The sequence below is a fragment of the Dromaius novaehollandiae genome, chromosome 11, assembly GCF_036370855.1.
Source record: "Dromaius novaehollandiae isolate bDroNov1 chromosome 11, bDroNov1.hap1, whole genome shotgun sequence".
NCBI classification, from domain to species: Eukaryota; Metazoa; Chordata; class Aves; order Casuariiformes; family Dromaiidae; genus Dromaius; species Dromaius novaehollandiae.
The window spans coordinates 24,969,906-24,994,513 of record NC_088108.1 but is presented as its reverse complement, the minus strand read 5'-3'; the positions used below and the strand labels follow the sequence as shown (position 1 = coordinate 24,994,513).

Here is a 24,608-nt window from a genome sequence, read left to right as displayed (position 1 = left end):
GACCTATGCACGGCATAGGAGATAATCCCAAGAGCTAAGAGAGATAACAAAACACGTGTACCTTAGCCCAGCCACCCTACAAAACTATTTTATCACATTTCCAGCAAAAAGCTACAGAAAGATGTCCATGACATGTTACTAGAAATCCTAGTACCACAGCAACCACATACATTGGCAAAAAGTAGCAACATTCAGCTTCCCATTCACCTTCCCGAACATCACCAGCTCTCCACAGGACGTAAAACGCCCACGTTTCCACCAGACGAGGATTCTAGCTACGTCTCTCCATCAGTTCTCACTGCAGGAGAGAAACTATGGAGTACACCTGAAAGTCACCATGTCTACATTGTGCTGGACTAAGGGAACACACTGCAAAGGAAAAGGCCCCTAAATGCTCTCTCACCTTTTCTGCTGAGGAAGATCTAGCTCAGTTAGCCCCGATGATTTTATACAGCACCTCTACAGAATGAAAGGTACAGTAGGAACAAAAATCCCCAGTGCTTTAGGTCTTGAAGATTAAATCCCCATTAAACATCATGTGGTAGCCAGTGCCCTGGGGTACCGATCCTGCAGCACACATTTAATGCGCTCAGAGTAAGGCACTGAGATAGAGTGAGATTTTGGGCTTGAGATAAAATATGCAAGCTCTTGGTATTTCCCATTTCTGGGTTGTGAAACAATCTTATGCAAAAGATAAGGTTTCTGCATTGCAGACATTTCTCTTGCTATTAAATATGTGATGTATTTGGTCATCAATGTAGAGAGACTTTATATAAAAGAAGGCTTTAAGAGGAAGATTTGAAGTGTCCTCGATAAAGTTAAAACGGAATAGCTGTAGCACCAAAACAAGATTAGGTAAAAAGCACTATTAAAACTCCACTTAAATACTGTCTCTGAGCCTAGCTGTCATTTCCCAAAATAATGAAGCTGCCACTAATTGGGAAGCTCATTACATTAATGTAAAGCACTTCTGTACATCTACTTGTATCATGCTAGGGGAAGCTGAATGAGTCCAAGAAATCATTTTATAAGTAACACATTTTTAAATAAAAAAACCATAAGCAAGTTATGGAAGCATGCACTTGAACCAGTACGATGAGCATTCCCACAGCATACCAGGACACTCGCTTACACTATTAAGAGTCTAATGCCAGCATGATAGTCTTTAAGCTTCTGTGGGGTAGCTTGTGCGGTATTTCTAAGAGGATCCCCCCCCAGTCATATTCAATTAATAGGCACATAAAAGAAAACTAGACTATACCATCTATAATTTATAATAACATCTATAACGCTTAAGACACATTTGACAATACCAAGTAGCTCACTTTTACTTGAGTAAGTAATGGAGTTTACAAGTTAAGCCTTTGCCTGAAAACACTGGCTGAAATTCCCAGCTGGTATAAGTTAGCACGTTCCCCCTGAAGTCAGTCTATTCCCATTTCATCTGCAGAGAGACCAGCCATAAAGTGGTATTTGTTTACATAACTGAAGAAAGCAGAGGCTCAAGCATGTAGCGTGGTGTAGGCTCGAAGCTTTCCAGCTGCACTGGTTCTCTCAACCTGAAGCCCTGTACTACTCTTCAGAATTTGACAGCTTTCCAGCAGTACATGTTTGCAGCACAAGCAACAAACCACAATCAGCTTTTGAGGAGTCTTTTTTATTAAGATAAATCCAGCAAAATTCCTAACAGTGGGTACATACAACCAACCTGCCCTTTTAAAAGAAATGTTTGTATTTCATTTAAAAACATGATTACACTTTTATTTATTTATTTTTCAAAACTGACAAAATAAAATTACATTTGGGAAACAACAGATTTCCAGCTCTTAGGTTTTTCATGAAAATATCTCACCTTCTTTATAAAAGCAACCCACAGAACCACTGGAATGTTTAACACAGTTATTTGTTTTGAGACCTCCCCACTTTAAGAAACCATACAACACATACAAGGGTAAAATTAAAATCTGAAGTCTGTAAGCATGACTTACACAAAAAGGGACACACTGACAGAAGTCAAAAGCTACCACCACTTATTCTTTCCATGTACCATACAAACTATTACAATCACAAAATTTAAAAACAATGATTTTTTTGTTTTGTTTTGTTTGTTAGGGATTTAATTCCCAAGTAACCGAGATGAAGATGTTCCATAATTAAATTCATGCTAAAAAAACCTGCATTTATAAAATAGTTGATAAAAATATTCCTCTCTGTTAACAATACAGCATGGAGGTACGGATACCAAATGATGGAGATAATAGGGCAGGGTTAACATTACTCGGACTTGGCTTCCTTATCATCAGATGCTTCAGCAGCTGGTGCCTATAAAAGTGTTTGGGAAGAATAGATATATTATTTTTAATTCTGATCGGATTCCATTCTAACAAGCATCAAAGAGAGACTAGCTTGTAAGCACACACGGACAAACATTTTATGTAGATAGACAAGAACGCACAGCTACTACAGAAAATATTAATACAACAAAATGTTGCCTGATAATTCTTGAAATTAAACACAAAAGAGTATTGATCGATGATCGAGTTAATACTGGAATGTTAAAAAACAAAGACGCAGAAGTTTGGAACATAGATCAGATTAAGATCAATCATATGCTAGGCAAAGTTGAAGTCCTCATCTCCGTAATCACAGGGATGTGTAAGAAATACATGTAAAACTGTGATACTTGTCTATTGTCCAAACTTCAAGGAAAATGGTTCTTACCCCTGTTTTCTATAAAAATATCTGCTATTAGTTTTTAAGTCAAATCATCAAAATTGCAAAGCTCCTGTCAAAGATGCTTTGAAGTACATTAGCCCCATATTACTTTTTTAGCAGAGAAACTTTTGAATTAGTTTTAAGAATGAAAGAATAAATTACCCATTAACTGTATAATGATACTCAACATATGAAGAGAGATCACTTAGTCAAAAGCAACAGAGAGTGCAACAGGCTTGTCTATCCCTAAAACAGCAACGGGGACCTGTAGCAAACATTGCACTTCTACTATTAGCAAGAAATCTGCTAGGAAAAGGCCATGAGGAGATGATTGAAGTTTGTGGCTAGTCCTAGAAAACAGTAGCTCTTAGGTAAGTAGCTGATGTAGTGAGAACCTGTAAGAAAGAGGCTTGTAGATGAAGAGACAAGACCAAGTTTTATTTTGCAGAACTTTTGTTGAATTGTTCTGATGCGAAGAATTGTTTTAAAGAATGGTGTGAAACTTAAAACCAGATTTCTGGCACAGTACCAGCCCGTGCTGAGCAGAAGAGGCAATCCAGCAGTCCAGAGAGGATATGCAAAGTCAGCTCAGGGCTGGAGAGCAAACTTACTGAGCTCAATTGTTCCCCAGATATTCTGCATTGCTCTTGTGCCAACCCAGACAGGGACACTAGGTACCACAGACCACCTGTGGAAGGGCTCTACCACATAGCAGGAATGTGTCTGAAGGAGAATGCTATTCTTTCAGGCTCCCTTTGAGAGTTGCCCTGCGCAGATACTGCAGCTGATCTGTCTTTACATGAGGGCAGTGAAACACCACCTTCTGACAGGGAGGCCCACTCATTAGTTCCTGCAGATGTATTACCAATACATCTGCGCTTACTCCCACGTTTACTGTAGCTAAAGTACCTCATTAGTTTTGGTATCTCCATTTTCAGAGTGGTTTTCTTCTTTAGCATCCTCTTGTTTAGTTTCATCTTTGCCTTTGGCTCCTTTCTTCCCTTTTGTTGCTGCTTTTTTGTCCTCCTTTTTATCATTTGCTGCCTTTTCTTTCTGTTAAGAAAGCAGACCAAGATACGGTAAATACGATTTCCACCTTTTACATCTGCATATGCACATTCTCAACTCTAAAGCTGTCAGCACAACCTGCTTCTACTCACTGAACTTCCCACTGACAAAGATGAGATGAAAGTTTCTATGGAGAAGTACTTTCCCTTCTATTCTGTCCCGAATGTGCTGCTGGGAAGTACATAATATAAAAGCAATCATGGCTGGAGTTAAAAGAATTCCCATTTTAAATAGGCTTTCAATTAAATTAGCTAAAAAAATGTCAGAGTTGAACTGGCCTGTATTTCTGCTGTGCTGCTGAAAGGCATACCAAAGAACAAAAAGAACATGTACAGCCAGTGGAAATACCAGAACACTTCAGATGTGCTGTTAATGCCGATTTAGAAAACTGTAACAAAGCTGAAGGACTTTCCCCCTCCCCTGCCAGAAATACTCCTTACTATAACAAACCACATACATGGTACACAAGTTGGGGCTCAACAGCATCACTTCAGTAACAAAGGAAACTTTGCAGTTATTATTTAAGTGCAGTTTCTTATACCAAGCTAAATCAAAACAAAACTTGATGCTACAGCTTCTGTAGTAAGAGTTTTCTATATGGTGGGGTCAAATCCTGACCCCTCTACAGCATCAAGACTCTCATTAGCTTCACTTCTGAGGATCTGCCTCTTGCTGCCAATAACTGCACTAGGCAAACTCGCTTCGTTCCTTGCGTGGTTAACCCAGCCCCCAGTACAGGAACCATAAATATCTGCAAATTACTAGTTGCAAATAAGTGAAGACAAACAGGTAGTTACTAAATTATATATAGATGTTCTCTGCAGATGGAGCTTTTCTAATGGCTAGAAGTTATAAAAACAAAGAAAGTAAAAGGCCTGCAAAGATGGATATCACAGTAATATTGGCACCTAAGTATCCCAGTACTGTTCAGCAGCGTTGAGATTTAGAATTGCAATATTGCTATGGTACTGGCTTGCTCCCTGTCCCCCGGACAAAACCTCAGCGGGCAGCCCCACGCCGTCCGCGGGGAAAGGCTCCTCCAGCAGCACCGCTACGCTCCAGATGCACGAGCACAGGCACGTTAGTCACCTGCTCTTCCAACATAAGCCACAAAGGAGTTTTAAAGACTTGGGACTGTTTCAAGAAGGGCATCCTTCCCCTCATCCCACTAAAGCAGACAAAGTATTGACAGAGACACAATTGCAATCTTCTGTAGCCCACTCTTGGCTGGTGAAGCCCCTCTTTAGAAAGGATCCCAGAAGAGTCAACAGGAGCTGGCTGCCCTGACGGGACTCTGAACGGAGAGAAAGCTTCCCGCAACACACGGCGGGGAGGGAGGACCCCAGGATCTCTGCTCCGGTCTGCACCACCCATGGCTTTGGGGGACAAACCTAATGGCTATTCTGCAAGGGATCGAGCCTCCTTCCACAACCTAATGAGTCCAGGAAAAAGTACCCAAGGAGATACTGCTATTTTTCAATTCCCAAGCTTCTTCCATCCTCTTAGCTACTTCTGAGAGGTATCACCAAGCCAATAAAGCCAAAGTATTTCATTTTTTTCTGTTCTTTTTTTAATACAGATAAGTTTAAGAGGATGAAATCTATTATTGCACACAAAAAACATTCAAAGAACCTGAAGGTTGCAAAGTTAAGCATTTGAGGGAAATAAGAATTAAAGATGCCTGCACAATTCCTATTACATCCCCTTTTGCATAGATACTGATCCAGTATCAGAGAGGAGTTTCTGAGAGCCAAAAATGCAGCTTCAGTATCCTGGCTTCAAATCAGCACCTTAAATGCAAGAGAAGAAACTCCTCCCAGGCCCCGCTACCCCATGTGTCGTGCAACGAGCAAGGCACCGTCCCAGCAGGACTAGATAGGGAGACTGCATCCTACCACTTACGCAGTAAGGCACTGGCTTAAGTTTTGATGGTTACTCACAGCCCTTAACTTTTGAATGCTCACTTTTGCAACTTGAAAATTCTGTTAACACAGGTCTTGTGCACAATCCCTGGGATGTTTCCATAAAAATAAAAAAAGAAGCAAACTTGAAAAAAAAAATCCAACAAAGTGCATCATATGCAACCGCAGTGACCTCTGCATGGGTCATCAGCAGAGGTTGAACTCAGGACCTTTAGACCCCCAAGGAAGCTCTCTACCACTTGGGCTAAAAGAGCAACTACCCGCAGTGGGTTCCCATCTTCCAGGGGGACCAGCCACTAGAGGGAGATACAACACACACTTTGCCAGCAGCTCACGCCACGGGAATGCCGGGCAGCAGGATTCGAGGTGCCCCTACCGCTCCGCAATGGGATCTCGCAATTAGGCTGCGCAACCAAGACGCAGATGTGAAAAACTTGCTCCGAACACCACCGCGATTACATAGCTGGGATGCGGGGCCCCCAAAATGGAAAGCGGGGATCTCCTTGTCCATTTCCTGTGACGTTTCTGCTCCTCCACACAGTAAAATGTGGAGGCAGAAGAGTTTTTGTGATCTAGAAGTCTGTGATATCCAACTGCAAAGGCTCTTAAACGTACAAAGAGGGGCTCCTCGCTCTCAGCCAGTCCGTCCCTTCTGTAAGTAAATGGTCTCTTGCACTTGTGCTTTGCCCATAAAACCATCTAAAACTATAAAGGAGGAAAATGTGTGCTGGGAACAGGCTAAGAAGAGTTAGAAGTTTGTTTTTTCCGGCAGCAAACGCCTAATACAATCTGAATAAGTACAGACAGACCTAACTGAACACGGCGAACGGTGATAGTTGGGAGAGCTTGTGGGAGGAAGGGGACACAAAGAAATGCCTCACGGATTCCAGAACTGTCCCCTTTTAAACTTCAGGTTTTCTCTCCAAAGTCCAAAGGAGCTTTAAATAGTTTATTTTTTAACTATACTGTCAGAAATGCCAATATTTTTGACATCTCCAAACGTAACTAGCCCAAGGAAGCGGGTATGTAGAACTTTATCTCCAGTGATTAAAGTTTGATAAACTTATAACTAACTGAAAACAATGTCTTTGAATGAAAATATAGTAAACTGTAACTAAAAGCAGTATGTTCAATGCCTTCTCTGACTCTCTGATCTCTATTCAAAGCATCATTTTCCCTACAATACATTACATGAAACTATAGAATGGCCTTGCAAGACAAGCAGTAAAGTCTCACTACAACTGATCTAAAATCTGATCAGGTTACGACATTCCTTCACTAGCAATTGGTAAAAATTACCTTTACATCTTTCACTTTATTTTAGCTCACATAACTCAATCTCAGTTCTTCAAAGGAAATTATGAAAAAACAAAATGATTGGTAATAGACTTTTTTCCCCTATGAACAGCTTGGAAAAGAGTATAATACTTCAGTTCAAGATATCTGAAATACTTACCTTAGGTGCTGCCTTTTTGGGCTTTGGCTCCGGCTTAGGCGGAGCAGGTTTCTGTACAAAACATAAGAAATAAAGAGTCAGATGAACACTACAAACGTTTTAGAAGTGTGTTTGTTACTTTTGAAAATTACTGAAACAAAAAATATTTTGTTTCTCCATTCTAGTATAAGGAGTAAACGTATCGGAGACAAATTGGTTTGTTTTGTTATCCAAAACTGTGTTTCTTCCTGTCTGTTTCAGTGGTTATGGTACAGACGTTGACTAGCAGTAGTAGGCGAGTCCCTCATCACTATGCCTGAGTATCACTGCCTGCTGGGAACGCAAGTCTCTGTCAAAGATGAAATGTAACAGTAACGTTTGCAGATAACTCGGTGTATGAACACATATCTTAGCTTTCACTAAAATGAAATAATTCTTTTAAAAAAGTAACCATTATCCACTTGGTATTTCCGAGGTAGCTTAAAAAAGGGTTGACTCCACTAAATGTCCGGTGTGTAGAAAAGGATGCCAAGTGGAACGGAGCCTACGTGAGACTGTGGCTTTGGGCTGAACCCTGCTGCATGAAATACATTTACACCCTGCAGGTCCCAGTTTATCCAACCCAGCTGAGCCCTCAAATTAATGGGCAAATTACAAGTGTAAGGTGAGAGTAGATAATTTATATAGCTATGAGTAGGTATCTGTAAGGAGAAGACCTACAGAGAGCAAATCCATTTGAAACCAATACTCTTTGGCTCTGGATACCTGTCGCATGCATCCAGGCTGTGTGTTAACTAACACAGATGTTCTACCTCACACGAAATACCTAGAAATGAGCCTACAATGGGCTCATACTGAAGACTTGGGAACCTGGTGTAGGAATTTTACTTTTAAATAGGACAATACTCTAACGAGGCCCCCAACTTACTACTGATAAAACAAGTAGTTTCTCTATAATTGTCCCCCAGAACACATACGATATGCAATGTCGTATTAAATAAACAAAGATACTTACAGCGGATAGTCTAGCCGACCTTCTCTTTGGCTGTGTAAAGAAAGAAGTGTTACTAAAATCCACAGAGCAAATAAACAGTGCTTCCTCCGAACTGTAACGCAAAATACTACGACGCGTACACTGCTTCATGAAGGCCCATGCAAATTCTAGGTATTTTATGAAATTACGGACCTCATGGCCATGACTTTCTAAAAGCACAGCTTCATTCAATAGTTCTCGCTCTATGCTGGCTTCTTTTTACCATGTTGAGGTGGTAAGTGATAAAGTTTCTTTACTTGCAGGTACTTTGCCACTAAACCTCTGCCACTGTGCAAGTAATTGTCACTCTGAAAGCGACCACCTCCGGCTCCGCAACGGGAAACGCTGCCGTTATGGAGAACAGCCTTCTCGAAGCCAGCGCGCCAGTCCGGCGACGCTCCCAGTCGCAGACGGCTTCGCGGCTGGGTTGTCCAGGGAAGTTTCCAACGCCATCTCCCGTGACAGACCGCGGCACGGGACCACCACGCGCCTCAACAGCGCGCTTCAGCCTAGGAGCCCCAAGCGCGCGTCGAACCCTGCTAACGACCGCCGACCCTCCGCGTGACCCGGGGCCGTGCAAATGCCGGGCAGCTCCCGGAGGAACGAAGCGCGCCGAAGAGCCAAGTCCTACCTCCTCCTTTGCCTCGCCTTCAGCTGGAGCCTGCGAAAAGAGCGGGAGAGCACGTTAGGAGCACGTTAGGAGCACGCTGTCCTCACCCCGGGGCACCGCGGCACCAACGAGTGCGGGAGCTCGGGCGGCGCTGGGGAGCGTCGCGGGCGCGTTGGGGCAGCCCAGGCCGCGGCCTCGCCTCGCCACCCCCGCCCGCTCCCCGCCAGGGGCCGGGGGACACGCGAGGCCCCCGCCCCCGGCCCGCCCCGCGGACTACGACTCCCACAATGCCGCGGGCCGCCGCCGCCGCCGACGTCACGGCGTCGAGGCGTCCCCACATTTAAAAAGTTCCCGCCAAATTACCTGCCACAACAAGGTCGTTGCCGGCCCCGCGCAAGGACAATGCCCCGGCGGCGCGGCCCGGCCCCCGCCCCGGGCGGCCGCTCCGGCCCGCGCCGCGCCGCGCCGCTGCCGCCGGGGGCTCGCGGAGGCCTCGCCGCGCCGCCCCCCTCTACCCCCCCCCCCCCCCTTAACGGCCGGCTGCGGGCCGCCCGGCCCCCGCGCAACCCGGCGGGCAGGGGGCGGCCGCGCCGCTCCGCGCCTTCGCAGCGGGGCGCCGCGCAACTGCGCCACGCCGCGCCCGTGAGGGCCGCGCGGGGCAGCTCCGCCGCGCTGCCCCGGCCCCGCTCCCGCCGCGCCGCCGCGCTGGGCGGCCGCGGCCCGGCTCCGCGGCCCCGGGGTGCGGCGGGCCCCTCGGCCGGCGGCTGCGACCCCGCTGCGGAGGGAGCGCGCGGAGACGGCGGCCGAGGCAAAGTTACTAATTATGGTCGCGAATCCCTTCCCCTCTTTCCTTCAAGGACAGTTTCAAATTCTGCGCCGCCTAATGGCTCCAAATTACCATTGCACAACCATCTGGTATGACAAGAAGTGGGAGAAAAAAAAAAGGAGAACAAAGGCAAACGCAGGAGAAAGAGGCACCGTTTAGACCCAAATCCTCCCGGGGAATGGCCCAATCCGCGCTAAAATGCCCCCGAGGATTAATGGGAAGGTTCTGGTCGTTCAGCCCTGGGCTTTTTGGAGCTCTCGGAGAAGCAGAGCCTTCCGTGCCTAGCACTGCCTGCCTGTGTTCTCCATAGGGGCAGCAGCAGCACTATGGCTGTTTGTAATCCAGCATGGAGACACTGCTCAGCCTTCTCCTTGCAAACAAAACAGCCCAAAGTGAACTCACAGGCTCCCCTGCTCGCACAGGCGAGCCCGAACACACATTCTAACCATCTCCCTTCAGTCCCAGCTCCACTTTAGGACACGCACACAAAATTAAAAATGCAAAAACTCCACATACACACAACACACACACACACAAATTACAGTTATCTTTGCAAATGCTTCTTTAATCTCTCCCCTTCGTTCCCCATCTCGCTCCCCTATTTTTTTTTTACTTACCTTTCTTTTGGGCATAGTTGCACCTTAATAGTTGATTGCAAAATATATAGATATAGATATATATAAAAAATAAATGTAACCACCAAAAAACTGTTTCAACCGTTCTGCAAAATTGCCAAAAAAAAAAAAAACGTATAAGGGACCAAGAGTTAATTGCAGCAGAAACTGAACAAAAAAAAATCCCCCCCTCTTTATTGCAAACAGTAAAATACACCAACACGCAACCAAACTGCATGAATGGAGAGCGCGAGATGGGTCCAGCCGCGGAGTGACGGGCGCGGCGGCCAATGGGCGCGCGGGCAGCGGCACGGGAGGCGGGGGCACGGCCGGGGGGCGGGGCCGGCGCCGTAGCGCGAGCGACGCTCACACACAGAGAGACGGCGGCGCTACGCTGTGTGCGCAAGGCGGCCGGCCTAAAGCGCGCGGTGAATACGGCGCCCCGGCCTTGGCGGGGACGGCGGCGCGGGGCTGCCCTCCCGCCTGCGCTGCCGGCGCCCCACGCACGCAGGCGGCTGCCGCCGAGCGCGGCGCCCGCGGCGGGCGGGGGGGGGGAATGGAGGGGTAGGCGGGGGACGCGCCCGAGCCCCGCGCCCTGAAAGCGGCTCCACGCGCGCCCGGTGGTGCCCCGGCCGCCGCAGAGCCTCCCTTCCCCGCGTCCCCCCAGAGGCTGGGAAAGAAACTTCCCCGAAAGTTACCACAGGCGGCAGGACGATGCCCGCCCCGGGCCTGCGCCCGCCAACATGGCTGCCTCGGCAGCTGCACCTTCCCTCCCGCCGCAGGGGGCTGGGGCCCGCCGCAGGGGAGGCCGCCGCCGGCCTCCTCCGGCCCCCGGGGGCCGCCGCCGGCCCTGCCCGCCGCCGTGCCGGCCTCGGCCGGACCTGTTGGAAGGGCGGGCGGGCGGGGACAGTGCTGCCGAGGCGGCGGGTGTTCCTCAGGACGGGCGCCGGTTACTTGAGCAAGCTGCGGGAGCAACAGCCTCCGCGCACGGCCTGCGTGTGTGTGTGTGGGGGGAACTGTTTTCTAGGCAGGGAATGAGCTGAACTGAGTTTTTTGCGAGGTGATTTTTGTGTCTAAGCACTAGCAAAGTGCGTAGAAGGAAGGGCAGCAGCAGCTCGCCCGCTCGCCTGTTTTAACAGTGCCAGGCGCTGCCGGCATGAAGCGCGCTTCCCCAGGAGCCCGGGCCTCCGCGCCCGGAGGGATACGTGATGCTCCTCAGGGCCGGGCATGGGGCTGTCCAGCCTGGTGGTGATGTGAGAGTTTGGGGCATAAACCTAGGTAGTTGGGAAACTTAAAAATCAGGTGACTCCAGAGTGTAATTGCTGCTGGCATTGGGCAAGGGCTGGGCAGGGATTTTCAGGATCATGGCTTTAGCTGTAGATCAGCGACGGTTGGGCTGAGTCTCACCTGAAGCACATAAGATCTTTCTGGAGTTGGGCCTGAGTTTAAGGTAGGCTGTAAGGTGACATCTCAGACACAGACCTCTGCTCTGATGAAGGAAAACTTCCTCCTAGCTGCATCTTAACCAATGGTTGCAATTTCCATCAGGGTTTCCATCACCTTTTTGGGTGTGTTTTTGTTTTTCTGTTTTGTTTTTGTTTGTTTTTTGAGAAAAGCATGAGCCATTTATTAATAATGTCACCTTTAGGACTGAAGAACTTTGCAACCAGGACTTAAAACAGGAGCTGCTGCTCTGAGGCGCAGCTTCATCCCTGGCAAAAGTCAGTCTAACCTCTTCCTAAAAACCTGCAATGAAGGAGAGCCTGTAATCTTCCTAGATAGCTTGTTTTGGCACTTAACCATCCTTAGAACTAGAAAGTTGTCCCCGATGTCTGAACTGTATTATTTTGGTGTGAATTAAGTAAATTTGCTTTGCCCAAACTCCAGCAGATGTGGAGAACAAAGTTAATGGCCATCAATTTACAATAACATTTTAGATGTTGTAATATTTCACATAATATTATCATGTCCCTCCTGTAAACTTCATTTTTTCTAGACTAAACAAATTCTGCAAAACTCATAGGTGATATTTGCTAATTTTCTTGTATCATTCTTAGTCTGCTCTGGACTCTTTTCAACTTGATGACACTTTTCCTTACCTCCATATCCAATAATCAGGGTAATTAGTTAGCCTGTCTTAGTATGGCATTTGCTTACTTTGCAATAGCATCATAGTGTTGGTTCAGATTCTTTTTCTGATGACCTGTAATCCCCAGATCCCTTGCAGCAGTACTGCTATCTGAACAAGCTGTTCCCCCTGTTCTTGAGAAATTCATAGTGACTCCTTGATTTGCTGCTTTTTAAATCACCTCATTTTCAAGGGCTTATATGTTGATAGTTCTGTTACCTACCTGGATCTTGAAGTTAAGCTGAGTGGTTTTCTGTTCATGAGTCCATCTTTCTCCCCTTTCCTCCAGTTAATGGAAATCCTTCCCCCAAATGGAATGAATTTTTGTAGATACACACCAGTTATTCAAAAATTTCGGTGGCCAGTCTCTTAAGTACCTGGGTGTGCATTTTCCAGGCACTGTCAAACTCGATATAACCATATAACTAAATAGTATTAAGTCTGTTCTTTCCTGCTGTTAGCTGTTTTCATCATCTTCTTAAAATAAATTTGACTTAGTAACTGGTCACAATTCACATTTTTTGAAGCCTGAAGCAAAGAAGACACTGCTTTTTCTGTGCCTTCCTTTATTTGTTCTCTTTCTCTGTCAATAATAAACAAGATTTTCTTTTTGTTTGCTCTTATTTCCAATGTGTATATATAGAACATGTTCTTAATCCTTTTCTGTTCCTTCCTTGCTGTAACTCATTTTGTACCTTTGTCTCTTGTTTTTGTTGCTACGTGTCTGTGCTGTTCCATTATACTCAGTTGTGAGCTCTTTTCCAGTTTTTGCACAATTTAGAGAGACTGTTTATGTATTTTTAAAGCTCCTGTTACAGCTATATTGTACTCTTGTTCATCTTCATGTTCGTCTTTTAATATGCTTCCTAGTTTTCTTCCACATTAGGATGGTTCTGCCAATGTGTCTCTTTCAGTAACTGCTACTTCTCCTTTCCTGTTAATCACTCCACCTTCATATTTGCAGTTAGTTGTACTTAATTAAGATTTTTTTTTCAAGTAGTTCCAATAGCTTTCTCCATCTTCTGAACTAGAAGTTGTCTGAAACACATTTCAACAGTTCAGGGTCCTTTTTCAAGAGAGACTGTGTCCAGTAATAGAAGTTCTCCATTAGCAACACGATTTGGGCTTTGGCTGCTTTTGTCAGTTGCCTTCAAAAGTTTCACCTGTCTCCTTGTAGTTACTGTTTCATTCTTTCTATATTCCGTGAAAAGTCTTTGTACAATTGTGGAAAAGGAATAGGAATTCATTGAAGAGTCCATCAGCATCTCCTCCTCCTGACTAGTACAACTTGCTTGACAGGCTGAATGCTTGGGTCAAAAGTTTGTGTTGGAAATTAAGCTCAGATTTAAAAGTCACTACCAATTTTTACATTATATTTGGTTTGCTTTCTTTTTCACCTTTATATTTTTCAAACATGTTTCGACTCTTCTAAAAATGCTCATTAAACCACAAACTGACCTTGATAATCAGTATTTAGAACATGACTTCTCCCTAAATAGATAGGATAAACCACTGCAAGATACTATTATGCCAAAAGTGTAAATTGCTGCTATTAAGCAGACTTACAGAAAATTACAGACCTTGTTATAGCTTATGGATAGTCTAAACTCCCTTCCTTCAGGCTAAGTGGAAAGAGCAATTAAATATTCCTTTATGTAACAATAATGGGAAAGAATAGGAAGTCACTTACCAAGTTGGGGCAGAGGGCATGGCTGGCTGAATCCACTTCTAAATCACACAAGTATGAAGTGTCTTTATGTAGGATCAGAACCAAGCAGCAGATAAGAGAAGCATTCACATGAATGGCCATGCGATGAAGAACTTAGTCCTTGCTGCTCCCCTTTAATGTTAAAGTGAAGGAGGCTGTGGTCAATAGTACAAATCTGACCCAGGTAAGGAGTAGGCTTACAATGACAGTAGTCACAGCATGTAATATGGAGTTTACATTGGCTCTGTGACTGTATAGTAGCTTTATTTTGGCTGTGGAAGGATAAAAATGATTTAATACGACATAATATTAGAATGGCATAGAGTGATACACCTAATCTGCCAAACAGACTGCCAGTGCAAAATTACCCAGTTAAACCTTTTTGATAAATTAGACCTAGAAAAGTAAGTTTGTTCTGGACCACTGGTTTGTATCATGTGACCTTTTTTGGCATTTTTGCTACATCTGGCTTTTTGATTCAGTATTCAAAGACCTACACAAGAATTTATCATATCACTGGACTATGTTAAATCAAAGCAACAAACCAGAAATTAAACTTTCTGTGCTACTGTTTCCATGAGAAAACGTCCTGCTAAAATTTGAATTCTGAATCTGTAAGCATAGGTATTTGAACCAGGATATTGACTTGCAGAGATAAAAACACCTGGTTTAAGAACAGAAAGAACAGAAACATATCACAACTATGTCAAAACAAAACTAATGAATAGAGCCAGCACTTTGAATAGTCCTTCTGAACTGTCCACACTAAGCCTATAGAGCAAAGCTCCAATGCTGAATAATTTTTAGAAAATCGTGAACTTAGAGACAAACTTGGCGCAAGAAAGTACTTTCAGGCTGAAACTATCACAGCCCATTCCAGTTTTTGCCTCCTAATCTTTGCAAAATCAGGCAAGACTCAGTCAACTTGATTTTGATACCCAGTGGTCTCTCTTCTAGTTCTGTATCTGTTAATGAGTCCTCTCAGAGCACTACATCTCTCCAACATCCTCCAAGATCCTCTTACCTATATCTTAGATATTGGGTGATTTTCAAAATATTTGCAGGTTCACAATATCTCATGTAGAGTTGCCTGCTGTTGGCCAAGGCAGGAATTTCCCTCAGACAGGATGACAGCCTGTTCTTGATGTCATGGAAGATCTCTAGTACTTGGTTACTGTTATCCTAGATCACCTTCTGGAACTGGAGCAGATCAAGATACTTCTAAACAGTGGCAAGAGGCACCTAAAACTAATCTTGATTGATTGACTTTAGCCTTTTCCAGACAGTTAAATATATGCTGTTTTTCCATCCCTCTGTGCTAAAATTGCTGTGAGTTTTGAACATTGTGAGAATCATTTCCACCATGGGATCTCAATATTCTTGCTACTCTCGTGGTCATGCTTAGACCTGAGATTTAGATCTGAGGCATTTTATTCCTTGGCTCATTTGTCTCTAATGCAAAAAATCTTAGTCTTACTGCAGGTACAGTGATTATGTCATTCTTCACACTGCTGTCTCTGCAATCAGAAGGGTGGATGAGATGCATCTGAGGGTGCTGAGAGATGACAGCATAGCAAAGCTGCCTTGACTGCTTCGCTAAAGTCAATAGGTAAGGTCTACCATGACAACTTCTGTTAGACTAGAAGCAAGTAGGACATAGACTCTGGATACATTAGACTCTCAACCTGGTTCATTTAACAATGAACAACCCCATAATCACAAATGCAGAGATAAGGGAAATTAGGATGCTCTGTGTGCTCATAGCTATGGCACATATGGCAAATATAATGAGTAATCAATATTAATACATATGTTGTTTTGTGACAAAGTATCATAAAATGTGTTTTCATGATATGCCCCTGGTATTTAAAGTGCCTGTTGGCCTTATTTTACACAACTTTTGGAATGAGGGGATTATTGATGTGTAGATGTTGTTTGTGCTTTGCTAATTTTATGATTTGTCCTGGGTAAGAATTCATTCATGTGTCAAATGAGTATTGATTTCAGTGAAACACTTAGTTCTTATTAATCTGGGAATATGAGGGTGTAACTCTGTTGACTTGTTTATAATGCTCATTGGATCTATTAGGTTGTCTTTACTTCGGTAAAACCTTTTGGCACAGACGGAGCTTCGTAGTCCCTCTATACTCGGTAGAGAGAAGCAGGCACTTCTGGGGTCTGATACATTTCTTTCTAGGATACATGTTCAGTTTGGCATTCTAAATATTCCCTCACTTAATACAACGGAGATTATTAAGATGTTTGGTGACTTCTCAACCTATAAGTAAAATGGAAATGTCCGCTACCCTTATATCAGAGGATGAATTCCATCAGCTCACTTAACTGGTATGATGAAGATGAGGGAGGCTGCAAGGGCAGAATACATAATGGCAATGGGAAACTTCTAATGCCTCTATGTAGACCAAGCAGCTGTTACGTCTAAGTGTGAATGTTTAGATGCTAGTGATGACTCGTAGGGAAGACACAAAAGGAGAAACAACTCTTGGTTTGGTCCAGGGCAGAGCACTAGACCTAACTTACTATTCTCTGAAACAGTGACCATAACATACTTAAGAGTCACTATTCTGACCAGAGCAGCAAAAGCCAAAGAAGTCCACTGTTCTTAATTTCAGAAAGGGGAACTCAATAAAAGTGAGAAGGTACCTTGAAAAAAAGCTGAAAGGAGCAGCTAAAAGAGTAAAAAATGTTCATGCAGTGTGGAGACTACTGAAAGGAATCACACTGGAAGCTCTGACCAAATGCGTAACACCTGTTAAAAGCTGCTTAGGAAGATGAAAAAAATTGAGCATGGCTAAAAGGCAGGACATGGGAGGCTATCTGAAGCAAGAACTTGTGCTCTAACGAGGAAAAGATTACAAACAAGTGAAATGTAAAAATACTGTTTTGACAGGTAAAACACAGAGCTAGACACAACTTGCAAAAGGCTTAGAAAAGCATGATCATTTTTCAGACTGATCAGGAGCGGGAAGTCTGAGAGAAATTGTTTTAGAACCAATGTACTATCAAGGTATAAAAAGAGTATGTAGAAAAGACAACACCAGGGTAGAAAACTTAAGTGAGTTTTTTGCATCTTGTGTTTATTGTGGAGGAGGCTGGGGAAGTTCCCAGATAGGAACTCACAAGCGCATCTGAGGATCCATCTCACACTGAAACATTGGTAAGGGTTAGAATAAAGCAACAAAATGAATAATAACAAACTAACCATTGCCAGATGGTCTTCACCACACTGACAGAAGTGCGTAAGCCTTCCTTTAAAACTACTTCCATACAAAGCTTTAGGAGGTGGCTAATGCAGCACATTTTAAAAAAAAAAACAGTTCTTGGGGAAACTCAGAAACTGAAAGGGTTGTGACTAAATAAGCATGGCTGAGTTTTACAAGACCATACTACCTTTTGTACTTTTGTTGCAAATCTTTTCAGCAGCTGTTTGAAGATGCCCAGAAAAGAAGGGTACTCCAGCAGAGAAGGGGAGAGCAAGCCTATGAATGGACCCCTTTGATCAAAAGTTCGCTGCAGCCATTAATGTATTGGCTCTCTCCATGTGTGCCAAAATCTGTCTTAAAACAATAGCATAGCAGGCATCACAAAAACGTGTTCTGTTCAGTCTGGCTCCTGAGCTGGTGAGAGCAGGGGGACCGGGCAAAGGTGTTTGACCAGACTTCCGGATTGCGTTCCAGAGCACGAGGCAAACGGGAGATTAAACTTTAAGCAAGGAGTTATGAATTGCCACCCTGCTTCTGGATGGAAGTCAGATGAGGACCTGGAAGGTACAGGGACAAGAACAGGGAGAGTCCCTGTGAGGTCTGCCGTATCTGAGTGCTGTGATTGCTGCTGTGCTATTACATGGTACAGACTGGCCAGCTGTGCGAACGGCCGTGGAGGTGGATGAATACCTGGAAGCTGAGCAGAATCTCTGTGTTCTGGCTGCAGTTACCCAGTGTTGGACGAACAGGTAATTCTGGCAAGAACATAAACTCTGATGCAGTCTTACCAGGCAATGCAAACATATGGCCGGAGCCAAAATGCATAATCTCCAATCCTTAGACTAGTTGGCACCTCTAAGTTTAGGCATGTTATGTTACTATGCATAAGGTGTAGCCTGCCAAAAATATTTGAAAGGGCTGTCCAGCCTTTGTCTTGGGTCACGTTTGGCACACCTGTCCACAGCAATTATGGGTATGTCTAACTTAGCAAGCAGTGAAGTGCAGTAGGAGTAAATCTATAAAGTGAAACAGCTGGTGCTGAGGACCAGATGTTCACACTATATACATTTTGCAGCTGTTGGAGTGCAGTATGTATGTACCTGGAGCCATCCTCCAGTCTAGTTTCAGCCAAATGTAATCAAATGAGCATGTTTCCACGATGCAAACGATCCAAAGTGCAGTGAGTGGATACAATAGGGAGATTCACTTCGAAAGCATACTGCTGATCCAAACTAAAACACCAATGTAGATGCACCCTGTATCACCTGAAATAACTCAGTTCTGGTGGCTTTGGCTCTATAAATGCTGAACTATCAGAACAATTACTTAAAAAATTAAATCACCCGTTACTCCTTTATTCACAACAAGAATCAAATTACAGAATCAAAGATTATAGTCTACGTATTCTTCACGCAGGCCAGTCCTCAGACATCTTCTGCATCTCCTTTTCCTCCAAGGAAAATTCAGTCTTGAAAAATGTTTTGATAAATAGAAGAAGAAATGTTAAAGGCTCTTGTAATTTGTAGTTTACTGTATCCATTCCTCTAAAACAATTGTGTCTTCCTCTGCCTGCCTTTTCCGAGGTTCCGAGGATATCCTTGTTACATCTCTTGGGCCAAAATTCTGTGTAGCACTGAAGATTCTTCAGTGATGACCTTGTTGCATTGCCATGAAGACTTCATCAGATTTGGGTAAGACTGGGACCGGTGACAGGGCCTTCCTGGCGTGGAGCCGCTGGGGGCCGGGTGCCCTCCAGCAGAGGGCTCTCGTCATTTATTTGAGGTTTCTTCCCATATTAGCTGCTTAGATTCACAATTCTGGATAAACTATTTTTGATAAAATATGAACGTGCCTCACAGCAGCTTTAAAACTCCCAGTTGTGTTCGACACTCCCTGAATCCTGTTGTACAACGTGAGGCTGCTCTTTTTGCAGCTGAGTCACTAAAGTAACAGCATCCCTAAAGAAACTATTCACATTTGCAGAGATCTGTAGCTGGTTTAGGAAGGTCTTAAAACTCTTGAAATGTATATTTAAATTAATTTTCTTCTCATTTAATGAGAATTATGTGAGTCTTAGTCATCTTATATTCACAGTGGATCAAAGCAATTTTCATGCACAGAGTTTGGAACTGGCACATTTTGTCAGGAAACCAGAATTGTCACAAATGCTATAAAAAGCTGTTTTGACTGCTTTGTTTACAGAGAAAATATTTTCAATGTTACTAGATGTGGCCTTGCTTTGATCCTACTGTTTCCTTTAATATTCTTAGTGACAATTTCTAGGGATGCATTTGGCACAGTAAACATCTTACACAAAGTGATACCAGCTCAAGCTATAATCCATGAATAGACATCATTTTATGTTCTTTCATTTGTTTTATGGCATAAAGATATACAGCTGTATATTATGGGGGATTTTAACAAACAGAACTCCATTAATTCCATTGTGAAACTAGTAACAGATGAAGAGAAACAAAAATGAATGCAGTGTTCTGTGCTGTGTGATTTACCTCCTCGTGTAACTGATTGTGATGTGTCTTACACAATTATAGATGAAAACAAGGAAACGGCTTTTCTCTGATTTCCAAATGGAGAAGTAGGAGGAGAAGTAGACCTGCTGGACTACCCCACCCCTCTTACATGAGCATGTTGGAGCAAAGGAAAGGAGTTTCCGCCCACAATAAATCAGCAGTACACTGGCATATGCTACAGCAGGACATTTCTCTTGCAGAGCATGGGTGAAGTCAGAAGACATATTCTGAGTCACAGTTTGCCTTCTGGCTCAAATTATTGGCAAGCTTGGTAGTTTTGAATTGGAAATGAAGAATAGATTTCTTATTTCCTATTGAGGATGCTGAGCTGACATTTCTTACCAATCACATGTTCCTCTGGACCCGTTTCAGGAGCTCAAAGAGATCTAGCTCATCTTGTCTAGTGACAAGCAAAATAAGAGAATGAACCCTGGCACATTTTTATGTTACTTGCCAAATATTTGCAATTGAATTCTGGATTTCTCTCCGTTGTTACAAAGAAGCTGTGGAGCATTTGGTGCACATGTGCTTCCTGACCTTTCGTACAAGACCAATTTTGCTGTTGATTAGTTTACTATTTTTCATTGCCAGATTCTACCACATTAATTTGTCAAAGTAGTTTAATTTGCCAGTACTTAGAAGCCCCCTTCCTCGTCTCTGTTTAAAAAGAAGAAAAATAAAAAGAGTGAGTAGATCTTTGTCATTACCTGCAACGTTTTTATCTTAAATCACAGAATGAGTCCCAGCTGGCCAGTCCATTGGGCATTCTGCCTACTGGCTGAGTAAAGAACTGAAGTGAGGCATTGGGGAATACTGAAATTCCTGCTTCCACTGAAGACAGCGGGAATGCTGCCACTTACTTAATGTTGCTGGTTCATTGTAATATATCAAATGAAAAATCTAAAGTAAAATTCAACTGTTGAATTTTCTGTTACCTAAACTGTGCTTTCTAGTGAAAGAGATACTAATAAAAGAAAAGACGTAGCCTGACAAGATGGCCTTGTACAAATGCACACTGCAATAAGTGAACAAAGGAATCAAGGAGACAACAATTATCTGTGACTATTATATAATATTATTTTGGTGGCTGCACAGTAACAGTAGATTTTCCTCTCAGAGGCATAATATCAATTTGCTCATTCTGTCTGAGGTTTTGGTCTACCTTGAAAAGGATAATTAAACACTTCACAACTGTTTAATAGTGAAAACAAAAACAATAGCAGGGATTTTAGGTGAGCAGCATGGGAATAGAAAACATTACACTATTCTGCCAATACAGTAGAAAATTTACTATTATGCCTTAAGAAAACCTTGTTGTTTCAGTAATACCAAATTCATTTATTGCTCTTAATAAATTTTCTTTCATGAAGATAAAATGCCTTTTAAAGTGCACTTTTGAGACTAATGATCATACCAGGGTTTCTAGTAGGCAGAGGAGACAGGGTGCAGCTCAATCCAGTAGAATTTCAAGTCTGGAGAGCTGAAATGCATTACAAGAAAGAGAAGAGAGTGGGCTAGAAAGCAGACATTCAGCCAGTTTTATTCCTGTGTCCCATCTGAGTCTGCCCACTTCTGTACTGGCTCCGCTTCGTTTCCCTTCTCTCATCTACTCTTTGAGTTGTCTACACCATGGAAAATGCCTTATTTCACTGCTTTGTTAATGCAAGCTATTGGGACTGCTGCAAAAGGCCCAAAGGAAGGCTGCAAGCCATAATGTACTGCAGTTTAACTGCATGCTATTTTATCATCTGTATTAATTAGGACCTCTGGATGAGGCCTCAAAGAGTTCTTAATTATTATAGTCACGGTGACACTTTATTTAGTGAAATTTATATTCAGCACCTATCTTCCACTTCTGTAAAAATGTGCTGCAAATATTACTTTGTATATTATATATTACTGTAGCAACTTCATAGAAAATAGAAAATAATTACCACTATAAACATAGCAAGATGAAATTTTATCCATCTACAAGTTAAGAAGAAACAAAAACATTGGTTCTGCTCTTGGCAAAAAGTACTAAAGAGGGAAGGCATTTCTGAAATGATTTTTCAAAACAAAATAAGCTTTCCTGCTTCAAATTGTCAGATGTTTTTTCCAATTGTAGCTATGATTTTTTTAAAAAGCCTATTGAATTAAATCAGCCATATTTGTTTTACTAATTTGTCAATACTTAGAGTAAGGAGAATTCTTTGGCAGATGACTTGCCTAATTTTGATATTATTCAGGATGTTTATTTGAATCTTTGAAAGCATCATCAGATTTATGTACGTTTTGAAAATGCCATAAACCAAAACATTTAATTTAGAATGATGAAGTCTACAAATGCAATCATTCATGAGATCTGGTTTGGGGAATTTAGAAATTTAATAGGAATAACTGATGTGATTTTAAATCTCTTTAAAACAAATAGATTTACTGTTAAAATTCTTCAAGGACTGTTTCTTCAGATGTGTTTGTACAGCTCCCTTCCAAACTGGACTGTAAAACATTGTCAGATTGAGAAATACATTGATAATTGCAATTTCCTATGAAACACCATCCTATGTGTCAGTAAACTCCTGATTAATAACAGGGAATGACAGCAGAAGAAACCTAAGCTTATCAGAAAGAATGAAAAAATACAGGTGGAGAAATTGCGAGGTATGTTTGTTTGAACTCTGTGTTTACTTCTCATTCTACACATCACAGCTGTTTGCTGAGAAAGAAGGAGAAAGGAAAGGAAGGAAAGTAGGAAGGAAGGGAGAAAGAAAGAAGGAAAGAAAAATGAAAGGAAAGGAAGGAAGAAGGAAGGAAAAGAAAAAAGGAAGAAGAAAAAATTCATTGAAGAGGAATTGGTTGGACTGTTTTATGTTCTTAAATGTGACAGTGTACTTTATACAGGAATTCTTTTATTTGCTTACTGAATTTTACTGGAGGCTGCAAATGGTACTGATACATAGTTCTTTGATACTTTATTTGTGTGGAAGATGCATTAGTGTAATTATGGGATGCTTAAGAAAAGAGCATTGAAACCGGTGGTGAATGTCCAAGCAGTCTATATTTTGACAAGGGTCATGTCACTTTGAGTAACTTTCACATTGGAATATGTTTTAAAAGAAAGCACTTCACTCTAAATATTATTGCATTCCTCAGTAACATGTACCCATTCCATTCTTCTTTTCCCATCCCTCCAAGTGATATTGCAATCAAAGTAATGTTCACAGGAGCCCTCCAGTAGGAAGCTGTACACTGGCTCCAGCCTGGGATAGCATAGTGCTGTCTAGCAAGAGCTGTAATGCATTACAGCTGGGACCAAGGGAAAGGTAAGAAATGGGGAATCTCTTGCAAGAATGAAGGAGACAGCATGTTCCTAGTATCTTGGTTAAAGTTACTTAAAGGTCCATCATCCATAGATAGAACTTAATCGACTGCTATATGTCTAACTTTCTGCAGTCCTGCCTCCTTCCCAGGAAAGTTTCTGACAAGAGCATCTTTCTGCTCTCTCTTCTTTTTCACAGCTGTATCATTAACTTCCATAGCCGTATCATTAACTTTCTTAGTTCCTTTGATTCCTTCCAAAGACAGACAGCATCCAATCAAAATGTCTTTGTCCTTGCTGTTAGGGCATATGCAAGTACAACTCCATTCTCATCTATTTTTAAAAAAGGCCCTTCCTCCTCCCTAAGCTATTAAGTGTTCTTTGAGCCTGATCCCACACTGCAGAACTGTTTTTCACTTCTGACTCAGCTGAAGATAGGACTGAGGGGGAAGGGGTGGGAGCTTTTCTTTCTTACTCCTGACTTTGTGCTTCCTGACCGAGATCTCTTATGGTTTTAAAATCCCCTCTTTGCTCATCCTCATGGGTGAGTCTCGTTGAGGTCCTTGTGAGCACCCATGGGTGCTGTGAAGTGTGGAGACATGCTCTTCACTGTGCTTTTTTACCTTTCCCTGTAAAAACTTGGCAGGTTGGAATAGAAACCAGCTGGGAAAGAGCACCTGCCGCAGCAAGGTGCTGTATGTCTTGGGTGGACTCCTGAGTGCTGCGGAAGGTGTTTTTCAGCGGAGACGGCCCACTTCAGCAAGGCACGGCATATCCCCTGGGTGGGCTGCTTCCTAGTGCCTTCCACAATGAGGACTTCACTGCCTGGCTTTTTGGCCTTGCAGGGCTCAGCTGCAAGGGGTTGAGGTCCTGCACTGCAGCGAAACCATCAGCTGTGTCTATTGCACCAGGGGCTGTTGTCAACTGTTACGACCTCTTTTCTTCGCGGGGAGGCAGGGCTGCCTGTAGAACAGAAAGGCCTCGTTTAAGCCACCATATACGCTTAAACGATGACTTCGCCAGGCGCTGTGGCACCGCCGCGTCGCCCGGGGCCGGGGCTCTAACTGCCAGGAGCAACGGTCGGCCGCGAGGATGGTTCGGGCGTTTGTAACGGCCGCGGCCCCGGCCCCTCCCGCCGCCGCCTCACAGGGGCTTCCCGCCCCTTCCCCCCGCGCCGCGCCGCACGTCTCGCGGTGCTCGTCGGGAACGCGCTCTCCCCTTTCTTCGTCGTCGTCGTTTTTTTCCCTTTAGCCGCTTTCCCCTCTTCCGGGCCGCGCCGCCGTGACTGCTGTGCCGGCAGCCCAGTGAGAGCGGGCGAGGCGGGGCCGCCGCCGCCGCCCGCCCCCCGCCGCCGCCTCAGCGCCAGCCCGCGCCGCCCGCACACACCCACCGCCCGGCTCCGCATCCCGCTGCCGCGCCGCGCCGCGCCGCGCCTCGCCTCCCAGCATGGTCATCAAGGTCTACATCGCCTCGTCCTCCGGCTCCACGGCGGT

General features: G+C 43.8%; 2 protein-coding genes and 1 long non-coding RNA gene across 5 annotated transcripts in view; 2 read left to right on the top strand and 1 right to left on the bottom strand.

Annotated features, from left to right (window-relative positions):
• Positions 1–1,636: 1,636 nt before the first annotated feature.
• Positions 1,637–10,498, bottom strand: HMGN5 (high mobility group nucleosome binding domain 5). The gene is made up of 6 exons (XM_026111027.2): positions 10,227–10,498; positions 8,805–8,834; positions 8,156–8,185; positions 7,162–7,212; positions 3,625–3,768; positions 1,637–2,322 (listed from the first exon to the last, which is right to left on the bottom strand). The coding sequence occupies exons 1-6, from the start codon at positions 10,239–10,241 to the stop codon at positions 2,275–2,277; spliced, it is 318 nt and encodes a 105-aa protein (XP_025966812.1). The 5' UTR covers positions 10,242–10,498; the 3' UTR covers positions 1,637–2,274.
• A 59-nt stretch (positions 10,499–10,557) lies between these two features.
• On the top strand, positions 10,558–22,342 carry LOC112989698 (uncharacterized). 3 transcript variants are annotated; one of them, XR_003260885.2, is made up of 5 exons: positions 10,558–10,651; positions 15,542–15,668; positions 17,504–18,032; positions 18,867–18,974; positions 19,836–22,342. It is a non-coding gene; the product is annotated as an uncharacterized LOC112989698 (long non-coding RNA). The 3 variants fall into 3 exon arrangements; XR_010391120.1 differs by having other exon boundaries at positions 10,565–10,651; positions 14,114–15,668; positions 17,758–18,032; XR_010391119.1 differs by having other exon boundaries at positions 10,565–10,651; positions 14,114–15,668; positions 17,501–18,032.
• Positions 22,343–24,352: 2,010 nt separating this feature from the next.
• The window catches only part of SH3BGRL (SH3 domain binding glutamate rich protein like), a 38,968-nt gene continuing 38,712 nt past the window's right edge, over positions 24,353–24,608 (top strand). Inside the window, exon 1 of the mRNA XM_026110934.2 lies at positions 24,353–24,606. Within this exon, the coding sequence (XP_025966719.1) occupies positions 24,562–24,606 (45 nt within the window). The 5' untranslated portion in view covers positions 24,353–24,561. The remainder of the gene's footprint in view (positions 24,607–24,608) is intronic.

Excerpts from the sequence above, each read along its gene's own strand:
- HMGN5 (XM_026111027.2), bottom strand. Across the intron at positions 8,186-8,804 it reads AAGGCGAGGCAAAGGAGGAG|CCAAAGAGAAGGTCGGCTAG; the intron begins GTAGGACTTGGC and ends TTCTTTACACAG. Across the intron at positions 2,323-3,624 it reads GAGATACCAAAACTAATGAG|GCACCAGCTGCTGAAGCATC; the intron begins GTACTTTAGCTA and ends ACACTTTTATAG.